This window comes from Heterodontus francisci, chromosome 14 (genome assembly GCF_036365525.1).
Source record: "Heterodontus francisci isolate sHetFra1 chromosome 14, sHetFra1.hap1, whole genome shotgun sequence".
Lineage (NCBI taxonomy): Eukaryota > Metazoa > Chordata > Chondrichthyes > Heterodontiformes > Heterodontidae > Heterodontus > Heterodontus francisci.
Genome location: NC_090384.1, coordinates 78,756,236 through 78,782,399, shown reverse-complemented (window position 1 = coordinate 78,782,399; position 26,164 = coordinate 78,756,236). Strand labels below are relative to the sequence as shown.

General features: G+C 40.5%; 1 protein-coding gene across 2 annotated transcripts in view; it reads right to left on the bottom strand.

Moving 5' to 3' along the window:
• The window catches only part of ttc17 (tetratricopeptide repeat domain 17), a 153,289-nt gene that overhangs the window by 106,652 nt on the left and 20,473 nt on the right, over positions 1-26,164 (bottom strand). For both annotated transcript variants that reach the window (XM_068046450.1, XM_068046449.1), the window contains exons 2-8: positions 23,338-23,427; positions 21,792-21,961; positions 18,095-18,206; positions 16,565-16,696; positions 5,186-5,295; positions 2,403-2,550; positions 286-425 (exon numbers count right to left, since the gene is read on the bottom strand). In XM_068046450.1, coding sequence (XP_067902551.1) covers positions 286-425; positions 2,403-2,550; positions 5,186-5,295; positions 16,565-16,696; positions 18,095-18,206; positions 21,792-21,961; positions 23,338-23,427 — 902 coding nt within the window. The remainder of the gene's footprint in view (positions 1-285; positions 426-2,402; positions 2,551-5,185; positions 5,296-16,564; positions 16,697-18,094; positions 18,207-21,791; positions 21,962-23,337; positions 23,428-26,164) is intronic.

Here is a 26,164-nt window from a genome sequence, read left to right as displayed (position 1 = left end):
TTATCTAAATGGAGGTACTTGCATGAATTATGAAAAGCAGCATTGAAGTTTGTGGTATTAGGCAGATTCAATAGTATCCTTCAAAACAGAATTGAATAAATATTTGAAGGAGTAAAAAATTGCAGGGATATGCGGAAAGAGCAGGCGAGTGGAACTAGCTGGACTGCTCTTCAAAAAGAATCGAAAGACTCTTTAGGCCAAATGTCCTCCTTCTGTGCTGTGTTGTTCTATAATGTTATGCTAAAAACAAATTAATCACACTGTTTCTCCCGCACCCCACCATACCTGTGCTGTGCCTCCAGTTTTTGCTCCAGTTTCTGCTGGCACAAGACAGCATGCTTCCGTTTCACTGCGTGCTCAAAACCTGGCCTTATAAGCAACGCTTGATCATAGCATAGTACTGAATGGTTATACTCCCCCAACATCTGGAAAAGAAAAATACAAACATCAAAATTCCATCTAAAATTAAGATTTTTATAATTCTGGACACCATTTTATGCTATATGCCATACTTGTCCACATAGTGCCTGATACTGCTAGTGGTATCTGAAAATGCAAATGTTCTCCACTTCTGGGCACCAATTTACCAACATAATATAGAAAGATGGCTGTTGGAATCATACAGAATTTTTGACAATTTCTTTGGGTCATCTGCTGCTTCTACATTAGTAGATTTTCTACCTATAGTCATTCTACAGTCAATCAACATTGTTCAAATGACATCCAAATCAGGATTTCTTGGCCCATAGGCACTTTCCACACACGACAGATATGCGAGACACAAGGCTTTGAATTACATTAATATTGCATGCAGCACAATATAAATTATAAATATACATGCTGTATGCCAATTACTCCATTCAGTGGTAAATAGTCAGATTTTTGAAAAGTATATTGTATTACGAATTATCTGGTTTCTTGTTCTTTCTATATTCTAACTTGTCATAAAACAATAATTACATTTCTTGTTTCCCAACAAATAAAGCACCCAAAATGCAGCAAATAACATTTTCACAGTCTGTCGGTAAAATGCAACAAAGGTTGATCTGGTAACACTGAATTTAACTGGAGGACCAAAATTTGAATCCTGGTTAAGGGAACAGGAGAGCAGGTGGGGAGAAAGAAAAGTTCCAAACATATTTAAATGTTTAGTCAAAGGAACCAAAAGAAACGGGCGGCACAATGGCTAGCACCGCAGCCTAACAGCTCCAGCAACCCGGGTTTGATTCTGGGTACTGCCAGTGCGGAGTTTGCAAGTTCTCCCTGTGACCGCGTGGGTTTTCGCCGGGTGCTCCGGTTTCCTCCCACAGCCAAAGACTTGCAGGTTGATAGGTAAATTGGCCATTATAAATTGCCGCAAGTATAGGTAGGTGGTAGGGGAATTGTGGGGATGTGGTAGGAATATGGGATTAATGTAGGATTAGTATAAATGGGTGGTTGATGGTTGGCACAGACTCAGTGGGCCGAAGGGCCTGTTTCAGTGCTGTATCTCTAAATAAAAAAATAAATCATTAAAAAGTGGAAGTGGCCCATAGCACAGTTGCATTGGGCCAAAGGTTCCTGGCCCCCACTGCAAGTTCCCATTCTCAGATGTCTAAAGAGGGAAATGTGGGGGGCGAGGGGGACAATACATGCATCAGACATCATAACACATTTTATACTTGAAATTTTTACCAATCCTGACATGTAGTATCACTGTGTCCATTCCTACTAGCATGCAGGAAAATAAAAACACGATCCTGGTTAGATCAGAACGCAAAATTTGTCTTCATCTCCATTTCCTTGCCTTCTTGACTATTAGCTTGCACATCTTAACCAACACCCAGCCAGTTGTCCCCATAGAGATCAACACATATCTCTTTTTATCTGACCTCTTGCACTTTCCTTTAATCAACCATTTTCCAATTTAATCCATGTTGCTTGTAATGGAAGAGAACCCCCTTGAAGGTATACACAACATTTAACGTAGTTAAGTTAATCACTATTTGACATGTTCCAAGTTCTTACTGCAGCTGAAAATGTCAAGGTTCATACAATGGCTGCATCAATACCAAGGAACACAAGCAAAAAAACCAATTAGGATTTCAAATGATGTAGCCACCAAAACAAGTACAGAAATTCCTGTAGCAATTTTGTAAATCAAAAAATTCACTAGTTACACGTGATTAACAAGATTTTTGATACGTGCACACAAAACAATAAACCTTCAAAACAGAAGTACACAATCCATTCAAAATGCAAGCAACAAATTTAATCGTTTCCCTTTTAGCTCTAATATGACTGTTTGCATATACAGAAATGTTAGATAATAAAGAAAAATATTATTGCATAAAACTTTAAAAACATTAAGTACACCAAGAATGGAAGCAAAGTTAACCAGGGAAAAGATTCAGCATACTTACAGCATAAATATTTCCAAGAGTGTAATGACTTGTGAGAAAGTCAGTGGATACATCCAGTGCTGCATGAACCAATATGGCTGCATCTGCTGAGAAATGAGCTCGGTGCAAGACATTGGCCAAATTCATCAATGCGATATCTTTATGCTGTCTGTTTAAAAAAACATATATAGTGTAATGCAGGGGTTCGCAACCTTTTTGCTTCTGAGGCTATCTCTCCTGTTATAAAACTTCCAGACTCCACGTAACAAGTTTTTTTTTCTGTATAAAATTATATAATTACACTTTTTTTTTTACTTAATGTGAAACTTGTTGGTACAGAGTGGCACCTGTCACGTGGTTAAAAACCAGCAGCAATTTTACACATAGCAAGATGCCACAACAGAAAATAAAATATAGTGTACACCTAAGCTCCAGGTTCACGTTCCAATGCAAAATAGTGTATTTTATATATAAAAAAGGTCAACTTTCATGGCTGTCTGTGACTCGCATGAGTGACACACCATGCACTCAGACCTTGGTGAGCGAGTTCCTGTCAGCAGCAGCGGGCAGTTTGATCAGCTGCCGGGCTATGCTTGGCTCTGGAAATAGATGCCATGGACAAGCAGCGGTAAGCCGCACATAGAGCAGAAGGTGAAGTCAGCCAAACATCTGTCGATAATGTTTGGGTAATTCTCAGCTCATCGCCTCAAAACGTACATCAAATCCCAGTGACTTGTTGTTCCGCTTACCTGATTTAAACTTGGCAAGCACGAGAGCATGCACTCTACCGGGATACTAATGACATCAAGGGATGTGGGGAAGTGTGGGAAAGTGGCGTGGAGGTAGACGATGAGCCATGATCTAACTGAATGGCGGAGCAGGCTCGACGGGTTGAATGGCCTGCTCCTATGTACTATCAGCGGCGGTGGATGCGGCCCTTTTAAAAAAAAAAATTCTCTCTGCCATCTTATGCTCTCCCTACGCTGGAAGTGTGCAATTTCATGCAATGTCCTCCCTATGCATGCCAGGAATAGTGCAGTAGAATATTTACTGCATAATGGGATTTTTAAAAAGATCTTATTCTTCAAAGATACTGATTTGGCAGACCCCTCGAAATCTTATGGACCCCTAAGGGGCTGTGGATCTTCAGTTGAGACAGCCTGGTGTAATGAACTTAATTTTTTACAAGAAATTCACAACTGCTTTTGCTCATTTACCAAGTTTATACCAGCAGTAAAAAGAACAGTAATTTGAATTACTGGATATAATTAGATTGTATTTGTGTTCTCCCAGAGCATTAACAAATTTTGTTTGAAGGGATACACATGAAATGACTCAGCTGCTGCTTCCAATAATCCTTCTATGGACATCTTTCTAAAACGTAAAGTCCTAGATTATGCTTTGTGTATTGCTGTCACACGCAGGCATAGATTTTTGTGCAGGTTCACAGTTGGACCTTTCAACAAGTGCACAGAGCACAACCATATCTAGGAGTACAGCATTCTGATTTTGCGCACTTGGAAGCTTTTGAGGATGTTACCAAAGGGCAGGCCTTGACATCACACTGTTGAGAAGGCAGAGTTAGACATCGCAGGTTGACCCCTGTGCATAAATTTAACACTTTAGTCCCTCAAGCAGACAGAAAGTGATGAATAACAGAATTCCTTAAGTAGACAATATCCTATGTGACTGCAACATCACATGGCTTGCAACCTTCCACCTCCCTCCCGAGAAGTCAGGGGTTCGCAACCTTGTTCTGTAAAAAAGAATGCATTTCTCTCCTAGGTCTGCCATTGCTAGAACTACTATTAGAAAATACTGGTCCAAAGTTTGAGTTCATAATCAAACAGGTACATAACTGTTGCCATTTTTGCTGTACTAAAGAATTAATGGTAGAATGTTGAAGTTCAAAATTCACAAAGAAAGAATCCAGGAACAGGAGTAGGCCATTTAGTTCTTGAGGCTGTTCCGCCGCCATTCAATGAGATCAAGGTTGATCTGCAACCGAACTCCGTATACGCACCTTTGCCCCATTTCCTTTAATACCTTTGGCTAACAAATCTCAGTTTTAAAATTAACAATTGGTTTAGTACCAACCACCGCTTGCAGAGTGTGTTCCAAACTTCTACTACCCTTTCCACAAACAAAGGGTAGTAGAAATGTACCCTAATTTCACTCCTGAAAGGTCTGGCTCTAACTTTTAGAATATGCCCCCTGGTCCCAGACTCCCCAACTAGAAGTAGCTCCTCCCAATCTACCCTATCTGTGCCCCTTAGTCTCTGAAAAACTCTGATTAAATCATCCCTTAACCTTCTCAATTCCAGGGATTACAACCCTAGTTTGTTTAATTGCTCCTTGCAGTCCAGGGACTATTCTAGTAAATCTATGCTACACTCCCTCCAAGGCCAATATATCCTTCCTAAGGTGTGGTGTTCAGAACTGCTTACAGTACTCCAGCTGTGATCTAACCAGGGCTTTGTATAGCTGAAGCAGGACTTCTACCTCCTTGTATTCAATTAGCCTTCTGCCATAAGTGAAAGAACTATGTACACAGAATCTTATCACATTGCTCGAAGTACTTTACATCCAAATACTGACTTTTTAAAATTGCAGTTATTTTTAAATTGCAATCACTAATACTGATAAATTTAGGCAGCCATTTTACACAAAGCACATAAGACAAATAATCAAACATTCTATTTTTGGTGCTATTGGCTAAGGGAGAAATATTGGCCAGGATAACAATATAGGTGCTAAGTTTCTCACATTATACTGGTTTTCTTACTTGGTTTCCGAAAGCTTACCGTGGAGAAAAATGTAGTGCCCGAATGACACATTCTACCACCTGGTATGGCTCATTCTTCATTCTCCAGTAAAAAGAAGCCATATTATACAGCACCCATGAAGATGTATTCTAAAAATAATTAAAATATAGTAATAAAAGCATACAGCAACTGATAGTATCTATACAAAGCAACATTCCTGTTGTGAAAGTGACTTTTGTTAAAAATAATATTTTTCAAAGGAATTTATAGTTAAGCTAAATAAATGTTTTTTTAATCAAGAGGACAGTGAGGGCTGATTGGCAACAGTGCCGCTGGTTGTCTCCAAGCTCCGGCTAGATTTACAGCAGAAGCCATGGCAACAGGGGCAGAAATCGACAAGCACTCTTTTGCTTAGACAAGCCCAGTAGCAACAGAGAACATCTAGGTGGGCAGAAAACTGTCAAGCTGTTTGGTTGTTAGCCAGTGCGTGAGAGAGAGACCTTCTGGAAGAAGACAAAAGTCAAGTGCTGGTTGAAGGACTGAAAAAGGAGAGAATTCCAAGGAAGAACAGAAGTCTACAATGTGGCTCCTGTTCTGGCAATTCCCTAAAAGACTCTGTGAACTTCAGTGTATCATTTTGTCTTGTTCATGCATTTAAAGAAGACCTGCTAAATTGCTTTTCAATGCCGCCTGAAGAGAGCTAATTCTGGAAGATTCTTTAGCAGCTGCCTGGAGGTTGGACTGTGTGCCAGTTTGTTACAGTGTGTTTCATCTGTTATTTTTTCAGGGTTTTCTGTAACAGAGCTCTGATCTAAAAATCCTTTTTTCGGTTAATCAGAATATATATGTATTTGTGTGTGTGAGTGTGAAGGGACTAAGGTAAAGGGAACTTTAAAAAAATTAATGTTGTATTTTAAAAAATTTGATGTGATTGTTTTCCCTTATTACTGGTTAAGACCTGCTTTATAATAAACTGCTAATTTTGTTGTTCAGTAAAAAAAAACCTGGGTAATGTGTTTTATTTTGGGGAAAAATAGTGTATCTGATTCATTGTTCCAACAGGTGGAAAGACTTTAAAGAATATGTTGTGACCTGTGGAGAAGTGGGACAGTGGGCGGCACAGTGGCTAGCACTGCAGCCTCACAGCTCCAGCGACCCGGGTTCGGTTCTGGGTACTGCCTGTGTGGAGTTTGCAAGTTTTCCCTGTGACCGCGTGGGTTTCCTCCCACATGCCGAAGACTTGCGGGCTGATAGGTAAATTGGCCATTGTAAAAAAAAAAATTGCCCCTAGTGTAGGTAGGTGGCAGGAGAATTGAGGGAAGGTGGGGATGTGAGGGGGAAAAATGGGATTAATATAGGATTAGAATAAATGGGCGGTTGATGGTCGGTACAGACTCAGTGGGCCGAAGGTGCTGTATCTCTCTCTGACTCTGAATTAACAGTGCATTCCTCCAGCCTTGCTCGTAACATATTTAATTGGGGGCTTGCTTTTTCCAGGATAAACCCAACGCTGATGACATTCAATTCTAAGTGGGGTAATAATAATTGGAAAAGGGAAAATAAAAGAACTAGGTTTCTTGTGTAATAGAGTAAAGTTGACACCACTGGAATGTCTAACACTTGCTGCTCCTTTTCTGGGGGAGGAGAATGTATCCGCTTATTGACTTGCAAAATTTAAACAAGGCTAAACTAAAGGATTTGGCAACACAATTAGGGTTAGAATTGAAATCAGGTTCTAAAAAAGCATTCATAATTGAAGTAATAGTCCAGCATTTGGAATTGCAGTTGAATTAGCTAAAATTTGGTTACAGATGAGGCAGCTTGAACATGAACAGGAAAAAGAATTGAAAAAACTTGAATTTGAACAAGAAGGGAAAAAGACAGCATTTCAAAGAGAAAAAGCAAGGGAATTTGAATTAAGAAAGATGGATCTAAGACAAAGGGGTGGTCTTGACTCCAATGAAAATTCTGCTCAGGAAGAATCTGAGTCTAGGCCAAGACCCAGCAAAAAGCTGTTTAAATTTACACAAGCTCTCCCCAAGTTTGAGGAAAGGGACGCAGAGGTATTTTTCATTTCTTTTGAAAAGACAGACAAACAAATGAAATGGCCAGAGGAAAGCTGGATATTGCTAAGCAAAGCAGGTTAATGGGCAGAGCTCAACAAGTTTATGCCATGCTTTCTGAGGACACTTCTGCAGATAATGAGATGGCAAAAAAGGCTATTCTTTGCGCACGAGTTACTCCCTGAAGTTTACTGACAGAAGTTTCAGAACCTCCGGAGATTGGCTGGGCAGACTTGTATAGAATGAGAGGGTAAAGCAAATTAATTCTGATCATTGGATACGGGCACTAAAGATGGAAGCTATGTATGAGAACCTTAGAGAACTGATTCTCCTGGAAGAATTTAATAATTCACTCCCTCCAATAGTGAGAACCATAAGGTATCAAATGTCAGACAGGTAGCGGATATTGATGATTATGAGGTTGTGTATAAGCCCAGACCCTTTGTCTGTCACCCCCACAGACCCAAGAAGGATAGAAGATGGGAGAGTAAAAGTAAGGCAAGTAGCTGGGATGAAAAGGGACAGCTGGAAACCTCCCAGGAACTCCTCCTCAGGCCAGAAAGGAAGGAAGGTGCTGAGGGTGGAAGTGAGGTCCACAAGCCTGAATATTACCATCATCACAAGGTGGCACATCTTCGAGCAGAATGCTGGAAGTTGCAAGGTAAACCCATGGGACTTACTGGGGTGCACAAAACCAATGCAATGAAAGGGGCCCTGACTGGGAGTACAGCAGATCAGGCTGTAGCTTCGACTGCAGCTGCAAGGCCAAGTACAAAAACAACGAGAGTAGGGGCCATGGATAAGATACCTGTGAGTTATAACGAATTCTTATCGAAAGGAAAAGTAACTCCTTATCCCTAAAGTAAGGCAGGTAAACTTATAATTATATAAAAGCAAAATACTGCAGATGCTGGAAATCTGAAGTAAAAACAAGAAATGCTGGAAATACTCAGCAGGTCTGGCAGCATCTGTGGAGACAGAAGCAGTGTTACCATTTCAGATCAGTGACCCTTCATCAGAACCCTTACTTACTTATAATTGTACTTAGGGATACAGGAGCCACCCAAACTCTTTTGCTGGGAAAGGCATAACATTTCCACCAGAGAGTGCATTGAACGCTAACGTTTTAGTGAATGGTACTGGCGGGGAGTATACACCAGTACCTTTGCATCGAGTGCACCTAGAGTGTGACCTAATGTCTGGAAGGGTAATTGTAGGAGTTGTCCATAGCTTGCCAGTAAGATGGAGCTGATCTCCTCTTGGGGTATGATTTGGCCAGAACGAAAGCAGCACCTTCGCCAGTAGTTACGGAAAAACCAAGTAAGGTTAAGGAAACAGAACAGTTACAGGAAAACGTTCCAGGAAATTTTTCTTCTTGTGTAGCAGCCCGAGCAATGGCTAAACAAGTTCCATTGTCGGAGGTAAAACTGGCACCACAGTCAGATAGCCGAATATCTGAAACTGTCTTTGGGGATTTAGAGAATCCAAATGAAATATTTAACAAGTCTTTTCTGATCACAGCTCAGCAAGCTGACCCAGAGTTGAAGGTGCTGGTGCAAACAGCTCTAACAGAAGCTGAGGCAAAAGGAGTTCCAGAAGACTATTATACTGAAAATGCAGTTCTGATGAAGAAGTGGAGACCGCCTCTCAGATCTGTGGACGAAGACTGGACGGTTGTTCGTCAGATAGTGGTACTGCCAAACTATCGCCCGGGAATATTAAGGTTCACATATGGGATTCCTCTAGTGGTACATGTAGTGATCCAGAAGACTAAAGCACGTATAAGTCCACATTATTACTGGCTAGGTTTTTCAAGGATGTGGTGCAGTTTTGTAAAATGTGCCCTCCATTCCAGATTGTGGGAAAACCGCAACCTGCCATAAAACTGGCACCTCTAATTTCCGTACCAGTTATTGGGGAACCATTTAGTAGGGTGTTGGTAGACTGTGTAGAACCCTTACTCAAAACAAAAGCGGGACAACAATATGTACTCACTATCATGGATATGACTACTCGCTTCCCAGAGGCCATTTTCTTGAGAACAATTTCTGCTAGGGTAATGGTAGAGAAGTTAGCCCAATTCTTCACTAGATATGGATTACCAATTGAGGTTCAGTCGGATCACAGTTCCAATTTTAAATCTAAAAATCTTCAGGAAGTTATGGGTAACTTAAGTATAACAGTTAAAGTCTTCAGTGTAGCACCCACAGACACAGGGAGTTTTAGAAAGGTACCATCAGACCCTCGAAACGATGATTAGGGCATACTATCATGAATATCCCCACGATTGGGATAAAAGGCTAGAATTGCTTTTGTTTAGATTAGATTAGATTAGATATACAGCACTGAAACAGGCCCTTCGGCCCACCGAGTCCGCGCCGAACATCAACCACCCATTTACACCAATCCCATATTCCTACCAAACATCCCCACCTGTCCCTATATTTCCCTACCACCTACCTATACTAGTGACAATTTATAATGGCCAATCTACCTATCAACCTGCAAGTCTTTTGGCTGTGGGAGGAAACCGGAGCACCCGGAGAAAACCCACGCAGACAGAGGGAGAACTTGCAAACTCCACACAGGCAGTACCCGGAATCAAACCCGGGTCCCTGGAGCTGTGAGGCTGCGGTGCTAACCAATGCGCCACTGTGCCGCCCCTAGGGACGGCCACTAGGGACTCACCTAATGAATCTACAGGTTTTAGTCCTTTTGAATTAGTTTATGGACATAAGAGGTCCTCTAAAACTAATCAAAGAAAAATTTTTGGGACAGAAAGATCAATCCTCTGTACTAGATTATGTATCTGCATTCTGGGAACGGCTTACGAGAGCCTGCAAAGTGGCTCAGGAACTCCTTAAAGCTTCCCAAACAACTATGAAAAAAAATGGGCAGACAGGCATGCTAAGACCCGAGTGTTTTGGCCAGAGATGAAGTATTGGTATTGATGCCTTTACAGGGTGAACCATTAAAAGCACAGTTCAGTGGTCCATATAAAGTGGTCAAGAGAATTGAAGTAAATTATTTGACTGACACCCCAGATTGCCAGGAAAAGGATCGGCTGTGTCACATCAATATGCTAAAACAATATTATTGCCGGGAGGATGATAAGTAAGCACAGGTATGTCAGGTAGTAGGGACAGTGAAGGATGAAAAGGATAGAGAGAATGAGGCGGAAGGAGGCCGAGACAAATCTCAAAATGACCCTCCTACCAGTTATCTAATACTGAACTGCGAGGGAGATTGGACACTGTGCTTTCATATTTAGATGCAAACCAACGAGAAGATCTAACAAGGCTACTCACAGCATTTAAAAGTGTCTGTAGGGATAAGCCAGGATGTACAACCTTAGCCACACATGATGTGGATATAGCAGATTCCGTTCCTATAAAACAACATCCTTACCGCTTTAGTCCAGAGAAACAGGCCCAAGTAAAAGCAGAAATTGAATACATGCTGGAGAACCACAAAATAGAACCCAGTCAAAGCAGCTGGAGTTCACCAGTCGTATTATTGCCTAAACCTGACAGTTCAACTGAACTCTGTGCAGATTATAGAAAAGTTAATGCAATAACAAAGAGAGACTCCTACTCAATTCTTCGCTTGGAAGAACTGGGGGATTTTGTTTGGAAGGTTCCAGTTGGCTGATTTGGTGATAGTCTTTGTTGAAAAATTTAAAAATCAGAATGCCAGACTGTTCCGATTGAGTTCACTGTTAAAACCTTATTTAAAGGTTACCAACATTGCGGGTAAAAATGTTATGGCAGATGCTTTATCAAGAATTTTACTTTGCTCAAGTTATTCACATGAAGAGAATGAATGAGGATGAGTGTGAAAATGTCTTTTTTTATTGTTCCCACAATTTGTAATGAAACGCATTTACAAATTGTGTTTCATTCCTCCGAGGGTGGAGGTGATATGAAAATGACTGTTTTGTTACAAATTAAATTCCTTTTTAAAAAAAAAATTTAGTTAAGCTAAATAAATGTTTTTTTTACATCAAGAGGACAGTGAGCGATTGGCAACATTGTTGCTGTTTGTCACCGAGCTCGGGCTAGGCATAGAGCAGAAGCCATGGCAACAGGAGCAGAAATCAACAAGCACTCTTTTGTTTAGACAGAACTCTGAAGAAGGGTCACTGACCTGAAACGTTAACTCTGCTTCTCTCTCCACAGATGCTGCCAGACCTGCTGAGTATTTCTATTATATATGTGTGTGTGCACAACAGAGAATATCTGGGTGAGCAGAAAACTGTCAAGCTGTTTGGTTGTTAGCCAGTGCGTGTGTGAGAGTGTCCTTCGGGAAGAAGATAAAAGTCAAGTGCTGCTAAAGTGTCAAAAAAGAACAGAAAATGGAGAGAATTTCAAGGAAGAACAGAAGACTACAACCCAGCTCATGTTCTTGCAATTCCCTTAAAGACTGTGAACTTCAGTGCGTCATTTTGTCTTGTTCCTGTATTTCAATAAGGCCTGCTAAATTGCTTTTCAACACCGCCTGAAGGAGTGTTAATTCTGGAAGATTCTTTAACAGTTGGTCGGAGATTGAACTGCATGCCAGTTTGGTACAATGCATTTCGTCTGCTATTTTGTCAGGGTTTTCTGTAACAGAGCTCTGATCTAAAATCCTTTTTTAATTTTTTCGGTTAACCAGAATATATACGGATATAATAAAAGCAAAATACTGTGGATGCTGGAAATCTGAAATAAAAACAAGAAATGCTGGAAATATTCAGCAGGTCTGGCAGCATCTGTGGAGAAAGAAGCAGAGTTAACGTTTCAGGTCAGTGACCCTTCTTCAGAGTTCTTCAGAACTCTGAAGAAGGGTCACTGACCTGAAACGTTAGCTCTGCTTCTCTCTCCACAGATGCTGCCAGACCTGCTGAGTATTTCTATTATATATGTGCACGCGTGCGAGCCTGTGTGCATGAGACAGAGAGCGTGAAGGGACCACGGTAAAGGGGACGTTTTAAAAATTAATGTTGGATTTGTAAAAATTTAATCTATGTGATATTGTTTTCCCTTATTACTAGTTAAGGATTGTTTTTACAATAAACTGTTAATTATGTTGTTCAGTAAAGAAACCTGGTTAGTGTGTTCTATTCGGGGGGGAAATTGTATCTGATTAAAGTTTTCCCACCTGTTGAAACAGTCAAAGAATATGTTGTGACCTGTGGAGAAGAGGGACTGAATTAACAGTGCACTCCTCCCGCCTTGGTCGTAACAATACCAACACTTGAAGTTTGCCATTTGAACCCATTAAATGGTATTATGTCTTCTGAACCCCTCAGAGAATGGTGGTAAAAACCTACCGATTCATTTGAACCTTGCATTCAATGGCACTTAACTATTACATTTAGACATTTATTTTGGTTATTCACATAAAGATACACTTCAATGATTCTTAGCTTTGAGGACTGTATAAATTTAAGAATATTGATCAAATTCTTTTAGATCAATAACATTTCTAAATGTTGTAGTGCCTCAAACCTTAGTAAAAATAGTTGAAGCAGTGCAGCTTTATGACATTTGGATAAAATATTTAGAACTGATGAGACAATTTGGAGATGCATTCATATGACAAATTTCAAAATGTTAAGGCACAAGGTCACATTCTATTCAGTACGATTTTGATCAAGGCACAAAAGACAAATTAATTTATTTTGTTCATCCATGAAGCTTAAATTTTCTTTACATTATCATTTCGCACAATATGTGACTGAAGAGAAACTGTGCTGACTAGATTGATATTCAAAATACAATAGTTAGGGAAAATGGGTTTGGAAAACTCAAAATTATAGAAACTAATTTTAAAAATCACAAATATTTATTGGACTTTTCCTTGGAGAATGCCATCAAAAAAACCAAATTAACTATCCAGCTTCAACCACCTTTTTGATTGCGCTGACAAACATTACCTTCAAGCAAAAACTCTCCTTTGATTCTAGCTGCTTAAAATAATTAGTACTTGAAATTGAAGAAATCAAAGCTAGCCCAACTTGTCTGAACTCTTCTCCCTTAGAACTGACGGGTGAATGGAGAGATAACTAACATACAATTGGTATAAAGCAATATGATCAGAAGTGACTGCAGATGTGCATGTGACCCCAAATTCACAACTGGATCCCATTCCAATGAACATTTTAACATGTTATATAACAAGTACTTTACTGCCTCTCCAATTCATAAATGAATAGTAACAAACTGGTACAAGCTATTGTAACCACTTCTCATACACAGCAATAGCTTTGTTACACCATACACAATAGACATCTGCTGGGGGTCCAAAAACGTAGAAAAATAATCTACACATTCCACAAGATGGTACATATATTTTTAGATTACACTAAGATAATTTTAGGTGTCAAGAAGGTATCGTTAATTTTCACTTGGAAAATATGGGGTAATAAATGACAGCCAGCAAGGATTTGTTAAAGGCAAACCATGTTTGACTAACTTGATTGAGTTCTTCAGTGAAGTAACAAAGAGGGTCGATGAAGGTCATGTGATTGATGTGTATAGAGACTTTCAAAAAGTCTTTGATAAAGTACCACATAATTGACTTATTAGCAAAATTTAACAAAGATTAACAAAGGCAAAGGCTGCATTGAAAAGAAATTGGCTAAAGGTCAGAAAGTAGAGAGTAGTGATGAACTTTTTATTGCGGACCAGAGAAAAGTACGTATTAACAGCATCACCCAGGGGTCAGTATTAGAACCACTGCTCTTTTTGATATATCTTCATGGCCTGGACCTTGGTACACAGGACATAATTTCAAAGTTTGCAGATGACTCAAGACAATATGTAGAACAAGTGAGAATAGTAATCGACTGGTGAAATGGGCAACAATATGGCAGATGGAATTTAATGCAGAGAAGTGTGAAGTGATGCACTATGGTAGGAAGATTGAGAAGAGGCAATATGAACTAAATGATACAATTTAAGAGAGGTGCAAGAACAGAGAGACAAGTTGTAATCAAATCTTTGGAGGTGGCAGGGCAAGTTAAGAAGGCTGTTATAAAAAAAAAATCACATGGGATCCTTGGCTTTACAAAGAAAGGGAGTACAAAAGTAAGGAAGTTATGTGAAAACTTCATAAATTATTGGTTAGGCCTCAGCTTGAGTACTGTGTCCAATTCTGGGCATCACACTTTAGGAAGGATGTCCAAGTCTTAGAGAGGGCAGAGATCTACTAGAATGGTACCAGAGATGCGACACTTAAGTGGAGACACTAAAGAAGCTTGAGTTGTTCTCCTTAGAGCAGAGAAGGTTAAGGGGAGATACAATAGAGGTGTTCAAAAATCATACAGGGTTTTGACAGCATTAGGAGAAACTGGTTCCAGTAGGAGAAGGGTTGGTAACCAGAGGAAACAGATTTAAGGTGATTAGCAAAAGAACCAGTGGAGAGATGAAATTTTTTTTTCTTTCTTAAGCAAGTTATGATGATCTGGAATGCATTGCCTGAAAGGGTGGTGAAGGTGACTCAATACTAACATTCAAAAGGGAATTAGATAAACACTTCCTTAGATACATAGAAAATAGGAGGAGTAGGCCCTTCGGCCCTTCGAGCCTGCTCTGCTATTCATTACAATCACGGCTGATCATCCAACTCAGTAACCTGTCCCCGCTTTCGCCCCATACCCTTTGATCCTTTTTGCCCCAAGAGCTATATCTAACTCCTTCTTGAAAACATACAATGTTTTGGCCTCAACTGCTTTCTGTGGTAGCTAATTCCATAGGTTCACTACTCTCTGGGTGAAGAAATTTCTCCTCATCTCAGTCCTGAAAGGTTTACCCCGTATCCTCAGACCATGACCCCTGGTTCTGGACACCTCCACCATCGGGAACATTCTTCCTGCATCCACCCTGTCAAGTCCTGTTAGAATTTTATAGGTTTCTATGAGAGCCCTCCTCACTCTTCTGAACTCCAGCGAATACAATCCTAACCGACTCAATCTCTCCTCATAAGTCAGTCCCGCCATCCCAGAAATCAATCTGGTAAACCTTCGCTGCACTCCCTCTATAGCAAGAACATCCTTCCTCAGATAAGGAGACCAAAACTGCACACAATAATCCACAATATCCCTGTATAATTGCAGCAAGACATCCCTGCTCCTGTACTCGAATCCTCTCGCTATGAAAGCCAACATACCGCCTGTTGCACCTGCATGCTTACCTTCAGCGACTGGTGTACGAGAATACCCAGGCCTCGCTGCATATTCTCCTCTCTCAGTTTATAGCTGTTCAGATAATAATCTGTCTTCCTGTTTTTGCTACCAAAATGGATAACCTCACATTTATCCACATTATAATGCATCTGCCATGCATTAGCCCACTCACTCAACTTGTCCAAATCACCCTGAAGCCTCTCTCCATCTTCTTCACAACTCACCCTCCCACCCAGTTTTGTCACACCTGCAAATTTGGGGATATTACATTTAGTTCCCTCATCTAAATCATCAATACATATTGTGAAAAGCTGGGGTCCTAGCAACGATCCCTGCGGTACCCCACTAGTCACTGCCTGCCATTCGGAAAAAGACCCATTTATCCCTACTCTGTTTCCTGTCTGCCAACCAATTTTCTATCCATCGCAATACACTACCCCCAATCCCATGCACTTTAATTTTACACGCTAATCTCTTATGTGGGACTTTGTCGAAAGCCTTCTGAAAGTCCAAATAACCCACATCCACTGGCTCCCTCTCATCAACTCCACTAGTTACATCCTTGAAGAATTCTAGTAGATTTGTCAAGCACGATTTCCCTTTCATAAATCCATGCTGACTCTGCCCGATTCTACCACTGTTTTCCAAATGCTCTGCTATAAAATCTTTGATAATGGACTCTAGAATTTTCCTCACTACCGATGTCAGGCTGACTGGTCTATAATTCCGTGCTTTCTCTCTACCTCCCTTTTTAAACAATGGTGTTACATTAGATACCTTCCAATCTGTAGGAACTGTTCCAGAGTCTACAGAATCTTGGAAGATGACCACCAATGCCTCCACTATTTCTAGGGCCACTTCCTTAAGTACTCTGGGATGTATACCATCAGACCCTGGGGATTTATCAGCTTTCAATCCCATCAATTACCCCAACACCATTTCTCTACTAATACTGATTTCCTTCAGTTCCTCTTTCTCACCAAGAGGAAGAAAAATTGCAGGACTATGGGGAATGTGCAGGAGAGTGGAAATAATTGGATATCTCTTTCAAAGAACTGGCAGGATGGGCCAAATTATTGTATCATAACTTAGGCACATTGCAAAGAATGCATGCACAACTTATACTAACTGCATTCACACACTAAATAAAAGGCAGATGGTTAAATGAGTAAAAAATGTAAACTGTACCTTCAACAAGGCTGCATTAATTCTATGTCCTATTTCTTCAATACTTCTACCTAATCTTCTTGATAAACTGAAGAAGATAGGATCCTCTTTTGATAATACTGGTGCTGTAAGATTAATCCGTTCTTGGATACCCTGGAAACAAAGTTTTATTTATTACTAGTCATTTTAATTTTCAAATTCCAAAACTTGGATGAAGAAAAAATATAAATTGCATGTTTTCTACTAAAAACAATTTGTTCTGTTGTATTGTTTTTAAGTTTAAATTGGTTTATGTCACATACAGTAAAACTATAGGCTGTTGATGACTTTTCCTGCCCTTCATGTCGTATACAACACTCTATAATGGGACAAATCTATCTTCTGGATCTGATGGACAGTTAACCTTGCAACATAATAGTTGATTACTTTGTGAATTCGATTAAAATGAACATGAACATTATTTCACTCTTTGATTGTTAGCATTCAGAACTCCTACATAAGATGCAGGTTTAAACTCATACAACTCTTCCAATATAATAAAAGCAAAATACTGCGGATGCTGGAAATCTGAAATAAAAACAAGAAATGCTGGAATCACTCAGCAGGTCTGGCAGCATCTGTGGAAAGAGAAGCAGAGTTAACGTTTCGGGTCAGTGACCTCTATCGGAACCCGGGTCACTGACCCGAAACGTTAACTCTGCTTCTCTTTCCACAGATGCTGCCAGACCTGAGTGATTCCAGCATTTCTTGTTTTTATTACAACTCTTCCAATAGTCTGTTTCAATGCTAAACAATGAAGAACAGAATGAATTTACATTTTCCTTACAGTCTCCAAGTGAAATTGCGAACGGTTATAAAAACATTCACTTTAAGCAGTCCCATGTTTATACTTAATTTATTTAGGACCCTTGCAACCAGTACAGAGTAGTTTTTAAGCTCCTCAAATAAGGCTGGATTTGAACTCAAGTTCCAAGATTGAAAAGGCATGCTATCCAAAGTATTCTTCCACATAACTTTTTGATGAGAGGCAGAGGTTTAAAAACATTCAGCAAAATATCAACATTGTTTCACATTTATTGGCACTTTCTGGATATAAATTAATTGCCAATAAGAACAGAACACTTCCTTCAAAGGAACTCCAGAGCTGATGTTGTACATACAAGTAAAGCTTGCAAGGCAGAGTTTTGAGATACCTATAGTTCAGCAAAATCTGAATACAGTTCGAGGCTTAAATTTGAAATGTTACTTCGCCCTGCTACATCTTTCCATACTTGCAAAAATGCTTTTCAACTGTTATCGTTCTCCCAATAAATTCTTTATTGCCTGCTCAATTTCTACGATTTTCCTTGTGCAAAGAAATTAAAAGTTCTTTTACATGAAGAGTACTATATAAATGCAAATTAGTTGCCTTCTATTTACTTTAGAACCATTAGGAATTCTAAGAAAAATCTCCAAAATACCCTATCAGAAGTTAAGACTTTAACCAATAAAGGGTGTTATTTTAAGTGCAATTCCCGTTCTGATCAAATGAGCCTGCAGAGAAGCATTTACCCTCAAGTGCTGAAAGGCATGAATACTAAATGGAAGTTCCATCATTTTTGTACAGTCTGGTGTTTCTAGGTCTGGAGGTAATGGGGCATTTGCATCAATGTATTCTTCAGGGCTACAAGAAAAGAACAATGTGTCAATCTCTGCGGTTTACAAGAAGCTGTAACGATGTAAAAATTAGAACTACTGGAAGACAAATTGGTTTGAAAATACACACAGCGAGAACATACTTAATTAAAAATCAAGTTCAAGCTTATTAATTAATATCCACAATTTTTTTTTAAGTGGAGCACTGATTTCACAATTCAGTGACTGAAATTTAAGTTCTAGGTCTGACCAAGGCAGCACTCATCAATCTGTCATATAGAAATCAGTCAACTCTTGGGGTATGCGTTTACAGTTCCAAAATAGCAGGATTCCACCTCAACACAGGAATAATTGACTTTTTAATTCACTATTTCAAGTATATTACCTTTTGGATAATCAAGTTGATTGGTTAACAACTGTAGAGAGATTCTGGCTTTGATTGTTTTATTCATTTGAGATGTGGTTGTCACTGGTTAGGCCAGCATTTATTGCCCCTCCCTGATTACCCTCGAGATGGTAGTGGTGAGCTGCCTTCTTGAACCACAGCAGTCCTTGGGGTGTAAGTACACCCACAGTGCTGTAGGACGGGAGTTCCAGGATTTTGACCCAGCAACTGTGAAGAAACAGCAATACAGTTCCAAGTCAGGATGGTGTGTGGCTTGGAGGGGAACTTGTAGGTGATGGTGTTCCCATGTATCTGCTGCCCTTGTTCTTCTCAGTGGTAGAGGTCGTGGGTTTGAAAGGTGCTGTCGAAGGAGCCTTGGTGAGTTGCTACAGTACATCTTGTAGATGGTACACACTGCTGCAACTATGTGCCAATGACGAAGGGAGTGAATATTGAAGGTGGTGGATGGGGTGCCAATCAAGTGGGCTGCTTTGTTGTGGATGGTGTCGAGTTTCTTGAGTGCTGTTGGAGCTGCACTCCTCCAGGCAAGTGGAGAGTATTCCATCACAGTCTTGACTTGTGCCTTGTAGATAGCATTGTGGAGTCAGGAGGTGAGTTACTCGCTGCAGGATTCCTAGCCTCTGACCTGCTTTTCTAGCCACGGTACTTACGTGGCTGGTCCAGTTCAGTTTCCGGTCGATGGTAACCTCCCAAGATATTGATAGTGGGGGATTTAGCAATGGTAATGCCTTTGAACATAAAGGGGAGATGGTTAGATTCTCCCTTGTTTGAGATGGTCATTGCTTGGCACTTGTGCGATGCGAATGTACCTGGCCACTTATCAGCCTAAGCATGAATCTTGTCCAGATCTTGCTGCAGATGGACATGGCTGCTTCAGTATCTCAGGAGTCATAAATGGTGCTGAATATTGTACAATCAGCAGCGAACATCCCCACTTCTGACCTTATGATTGAAAGAAGGTCATTAATGAAGCAGCTGAAGATGGTTGGGCTTAGGACACTAGCCTGAGGAACCCCTGCAGAGATAGAGATGATTGACCTCCACCAACTACAACTATCTTCCTTTGTGCTAGGTATGACTCCAACCAGCAGAGAACTTTCTCGCTGATTCCCACTGACTCCAGTTTTGCTAGGGCTCCTTGATGCTATACTCAGTCAAATGGTGCTCTGTCAAGGGCAATCAGTCTCACCTCACCTCTGGAGTTCAGCTCTTTTGTCCATGTTTGGACAAAGGCTGTAATGAGGCTAGGCACTGAGTAACTCAGATCCCAAACTGACCATCAGTGAGCAGGTTATTGCTGAGCACATGCCGCTTGATAGCACTGTCAACGACACCTTCCATCACTTTGCTAATGTTAGAGGTTAGATTGATAGGGCAGTAATTGGCTGGGTTGGATTTGTCCTGCTTTTTGTATACAGGACATACTTGGGCAAGTTTCCACATTGCCGGTAGATGCCATTGCTGTAGCTGCACTAACAGCTTGGCTAGGGGCGCAGCTAGTTCTGGAGACTTCAAGCCTTACGATTGCTGGAATGTTGACAGGGCCCAGAGCCTCTGCAGTATCCAGTGCCTTCAGCCATTTCTTGATATCACGTGGAGTGAATTAGATTGGCTGAAGACTGGCATCTGTGATGCTGGGGACCTTAGGGTAAGACCAAGATGGATCATTCACTCGGCACTTCTGGCTGAAGACGGATGCAAATGCTTCAGCCTTGTTTCGTGCACTGATGTGCTGGGCTCCCCCATTGTTAAGAATGGGGATATTTGTGGAGCTTCTCCTCCAGTTAGTTGTATAATTGTCCACCACCATTCACGACTGGATGTGGCAGGACTGCAGAACTTAGATCTGATCCAATGGTTGTGGGACCGCTTAGCCCTATCACATGCTGCTTCTGCTGTTTGGCATGCAGGTAGCCCTGTGTTGGAGCTTCAAGAGGCTGACAACTCATTTTTTGGTATGCCTGGTGCTGCTCCTGGCATGCCCTCCTGCACTCTTCACTGAACCAGGGTTGGCCCTCCCAGCCCCCAGCTTGATAGTAACGGTAAAGTGGGGGATATGCCAGGCCATGAGGGTACAGATTGTGGTTGAATGCAGTTCTGCTGCTGCTGATGGTCCACAGTGCCTCATGGATGCCCAGTTTTGAGTTTCTAGATCTGTTTGAAATCTATCCCATTTAGCACGGCAGTAGTGCCAAACATGATGGAGTGTATCATCAATGTGAAGACAGGACGTCATCTCCACAAGGACTGATCAATGCCAGGTGGTTCGTCCGGCTTCATTCCTTTTCTTGCACTTTGTAGCAGTTCGATACAACTACATAGCATGCTAGGCCATTTCAGAGTCAACCACATTGCTCTGGATCTGGAGTCACATGTAGGCCAGACCAGGTAAGGATGGCAGATTTCCTTCCCTAAAAGGACATTAATGAACCAGAGGGGTTTTTACAACGATTGACAATGGTTTCATGGTCACATGACTAGCTTTTTTTTTAAATTCCAGAATTTTTATTAATTGAATTCAAATTTCACCATCTGCCATGGTGGGATTCAAACCCATGGCCCCAGAGCATTAGCTTAGGCCTCTGGATTACTTGTCCAGTGACATTACCACTGTGCCACCGGCTCCCCATTTAACCCTAGTTAAACAACAGTATTTTCATAAATGAAGCCATCTACGCAGCACCAGGGAAAAAAAGGTGGGATTTATTGTAACTTTCATTACCAGTTCACCTTTGACGCAAGGCACAACTTTTCAGGTGTTCCCCAGTATCAGGCAACGAATCTAATGTCATCATGAACACAATAGGGATCATTTCCATCAGAAATCCTAGGACTCCAAGCCAAGGATGAAGCCAGATGCTAATTAGGAGGTACCAGAGTTAGAAAATGATTGTTCTAGCTGAAAAGCAATAAGCAAACTTTTCCCTTTTTGAGTGCCTCCCATGTATCATTAATGCATGAAATTGATGTTGATTTCCAGAGTTCCCTATGGAGTTACTCCTTTACTCATTCATGACTGACATTACTGCACCAGTTCTCTGGTGTGACGAGAGCAGAAGTGGCAGATCTCGGGCACTAGTCTGAACTGTTTGTGAAGCTCAGCGGCCTGGAGGTGGATTGCCTTCCCATGCTTCAGCTAGTGAATGGTACACAACATGGCAGGGGAACTAAAGAAAAGACTATTTTTTAAAAATGCTTTTTTTAAACCTGATCTCCTTGTTCTCCAAAGAAATGTATGTTCCATCATATAGGTCGAGGTCCCCAAGAGGCACTTTGGCTTTAATGCAGTTGGAATCCTCTTTGTAATGTCTCTGTTCCAAACCTGTGTCTCGATCTTCATTTTCTTCTATATGAATTTTCTGAGCTACTAAATGTTTCTGTGTACAGAGAAGGTGAATGATTATTTTAACAGTCAAAGATAACGTTTTAACAGTTTACCTTTCACTGTTATACGGAGTATAAACCGTTCCACAATGACACACTGCCTCAATAAATGTCATTATTTAATATAAGCTCTAAGATTACAGCAAGTTGCATCATAATTCTTAAGTCCTCAGAAACACATAACTGGAAATCACGAGACTTTAGTTGCAACTTTCAAAAATAAACAGTAGTCAAGTTTAGGTTTTCCTGAAATCTAAAATGTGCTTTTACCAATCAAATGAGTGAAAATCACACATTTTCCCCAACAACTTTTGTCACAAGTTGCTTAATGATTGTTTTGCCAATTTCACATCAGAAATGGAAGCTAGCAATTCACAAGGAATTAAACAAAAATGGCAATAATGCTTTGTTACATTATTTTTCTTTTGATTTAGTAGCAATCTTTCTTGTCCTTCTTATTCAAATATTCTGTTCACACCTTAGCATGTCTTACAGGAAGACGATATGAACTGATATTCTGCTCCCAACATTACATACTAAAGCTGGTATGCTGGGGGTAGAGTGTATAATCACACGACCAACGTTACTCAATGGACCTTATCTTCTATTTGCTAGACATATCATCCCACTTTCAACCTTGGTTATGAACATTTTACTCATGATAATACATTAGCAGGTTCAATTCTGATGACTAATAGCCTGTGGCTTCACCTAAAATGCCCCATTCTCCTGTGAGGTGATGCATTTGGCAGCTAACGTGCCAAAAGTCTGCATACCTTATTCTCGCACAGCAGGAGCTCTAATCTGCTATCTGGAAGGATTTGAAGTGCTCAAGATTGTAATTTGATATAGATTTTCTTCCTTTTCATGTGATTTCCACAGCAATTTTGTTCAGATTCAATGTCCCTTACCCCCTGAATTCTCATGAAGCTCTGTCTGCCTGGGTTTGGATTCAGTCCGCAAAAATCCAAGTCTACAGAATAAATAAATCTAAAGGCTGAGCGCTCAATAAATCTTTTGCCTGTTACATCAAATTGAAAATTCAGTGATTTGAAATCTGAGTGGAAAGAACTAAAAATTCAGTGATAATTTACTGATAAAAAAAGCATACGGTACAAGAAGCCATTCCACAGAGATTCTTTAAAAATCTGAAATGGGGAAGTTTACAAGAAAGACTATTCAGCCTGCCAGTCAGATGGCAATGTTTTTCAAGTTACTATTCTTTCGCCTATATTGGAATAGAAAACTTCAGAGTAACCGTTACATATAGTGGTCTCAACATCTGAAACATCCCAGCTGTGTTTTATTAAAATTCATCTTCCCTCAAGTTTCATTAACCGTAGTCAAATAAAAGGATTTCTCAACCTACTTCCAACTCTTTGAGGTAGTTGACTGTAGCTTCCTGTCTCATAAATACCACCAAATCATGGGGATGTTTCAAATTAAGAGGGGAATCCACCTGCCAAAAACAAACATTATAGCACTTCCAATCATTTCAAAATACATTTTTACAGTTGAAAACCCACATTATCACAAACTATACATATTTTAAGATAGAATTTATATGGTGTTTTATCATTTCTCTCAGAAACATCTCAAAGCATTCAGCATACAACTAATTAAGATATGTGCTTGATGAAGTCAGTGAGATTAGATGTGCATAAAAGCTCCAAGTGTACCATCTTCCCTGAAGCCTGGAAACACAATCAAGTAGCAGCTTTTTAAAGAAACTTTAAGGTTTAAATCCAACACTGCTGAAAGCAGAAAGAAGAAAAAGACTGGGAGGTGCTTCTTGGGTTATCTATCTACCATAATGGAAATGTCTCATAGTAGGGAATGCCCTGAATTTGGAGTAAGGGGCCACTGTTAGAGCAAAAGTCAGAAAGCTTTACTTGCATCTTGGCTACATATGCGAGTGCTCCATTATTTTTCATTTTGATAAGCACAAAGATTCATGTTTTTGCAGCAGGGGTCACTTTCAGAAATGTATGTTTGCTTGCTTGCTCAAGCTGCTGACCTCGCTTCTGTGTCAGTGAATTTTGGTTTGATGGTTAGAATCCAAGCATGATGCAATGCCCGTGCAGTAGGTGCACAAACAAGATGTTGTTCAAAGTGACCTCCACTGTAACTGAAATATATTAATATTTGGCAACTAGGTAACTTTTCAGGTAATAGGTTCTCTTTGATATCTACAACTAAACCATTTTTGCATAAAATCATAATTTATATCACCAAAATAAACATTTAGTAAGTTTTCTCACATTCACAGATAAATACTTTTAGCAACAGATAACAGGTACAAATATTACGTATCTTAGACTTTACAAAGTTCCTGAAATAATTAAAGACCAGCACATTATCTGAAAACCAAAGACAGCCATTAAAAAGTCAGCTCACATGACTTTTTCAGGGTTCTGGAACCTATTATTTTGAATCGTTATTAACTATTGTCCCTTGCCCCTGCCATCCTAATTCATGCTAAACAAACGAATTCCTGTAATTCCTATAGCTCTCTTGTACAGTGTCCTCCTTTGCTGCCTCACATCAGAAGATCACAAATTTTGAATTCCTCCCTGCACTCCTCTAATTCTGGCCTCTTGTGCATCCGATTTTAATCGTTGCACTATTGGTGGCCATGCCTTCAGTTGCCTAGGCCCCAAGCTCTGGAATACCCTCCCTACACCTCTGTTTCGCTTTCCTCCTTTGAGACACACCTTAAAAACCACCTCTTTTGGTCATCTGACCTAACAACTCCTTTTGTGGCTGGGTGTCATTCTTTGTTTTATAAGCTCCAGTGAGGCACCTTGGGACATTTTATTACGTTAAAGGCATTATATAAATATAGATGTTATTGTTGTATGTGGCACACAAATGATCGAGTGATCAAATCACCAGATTCGGCTTAACGGCATCAAACATTACTGTGCTTTGCTCTCCTCAGCAAAAACAATCTTCTCCAGGATCATCCTGGAGGGCAAGGACACCTTGGGCTCTTTTTTTAAAACCCTTTACATGATCAACTCCTTTCCTCACCCCTTCATCCTCACTTCAAACACCAAACACGAGGAGCTCATGTATGTCTTAATTCCCATCTATGCCCCAAGTCCCTGATTCTCACCCACTCTAGAACCCTAATCTTCCTGCAGTTTCTCAGACCCCCATCCAAGCTCATCCTGTCTGAGATTCAGCTTTTGTTCACTCAATCCTTCCTCAAGATTTCTGGTCTCCATTCTTTTCAAAAAGGCACTGTCCAACTTCCCTTCAAAATCATTGTCAACACTCCCCAAAAAAACATCAGCTCTCACCCATCCAAGGTCCCCAAATAAGTCACTTCCCAGCTCCGTGCCTTCATTACTTCTGAAACTCCCCACTTAAATCCCTCCAATGTTTCTGCCCTACTCATGGCACAAAACAGCATTAAGCCATAGTTAGCGACATTTTATTGCAATCATGACCATGGTTCTTCATTTCTCATCATCTTTGATTTTTTTGCAGAATTGAATGCAGTTGTCTACATCATCATCCTCCTCCAACACCTCACTTATATGGTCCAACTTCACAGACTGTCCTTGCACTGTTGCATTCTTACCTATTTGAAGATGTCTGTGCTTCACCAGCAATGGCTTCTTTTTGCTCTGTCATCTGCAGAGTTCTTCAAGGTCACCTTTAACCCTCCACAACCCCCCCCCCCCCCCACCCCCTTCATCTACATGCTGCCCCTGGGCAATAACCACAAGCAGAGTGTGTTCCCCTGAAAGGTCACAACTTCCCCAAAGTTTTTGGCAGCATTCGAGAACTTGTTTGCCATCGTCTGGATGCTTTCCTTGTTATGGGTAGCTAGGGCATAGTCATCTGATACAGAAGCTCTCTAATTACTGCCTCTGTGACTTTGGTGGAGGCATGCAGTCTGGAGACATTGAAGAGCTTCCCTGAATGGAATCTAATGTTGATGCCTGTAGGCATACCTCTGTTGGCTTCTTTAAGCATTGCAGCAAAGAGTAGATTGAAGAGTTGAGAACCCACGATGCATCCTTGCTTTATGCTGCTAGTTACTGCAAAAGCATTGGACATCTCACCACAGGCACAGACATGTCCAACTATGTCATCATGCAGCAGGTACAGGATTTTGATAAACTTGTTCTCCAAGCTAGGATGTCCGAACAAGTGTCAGAGATCATAGGCTATTGCCTTAGATC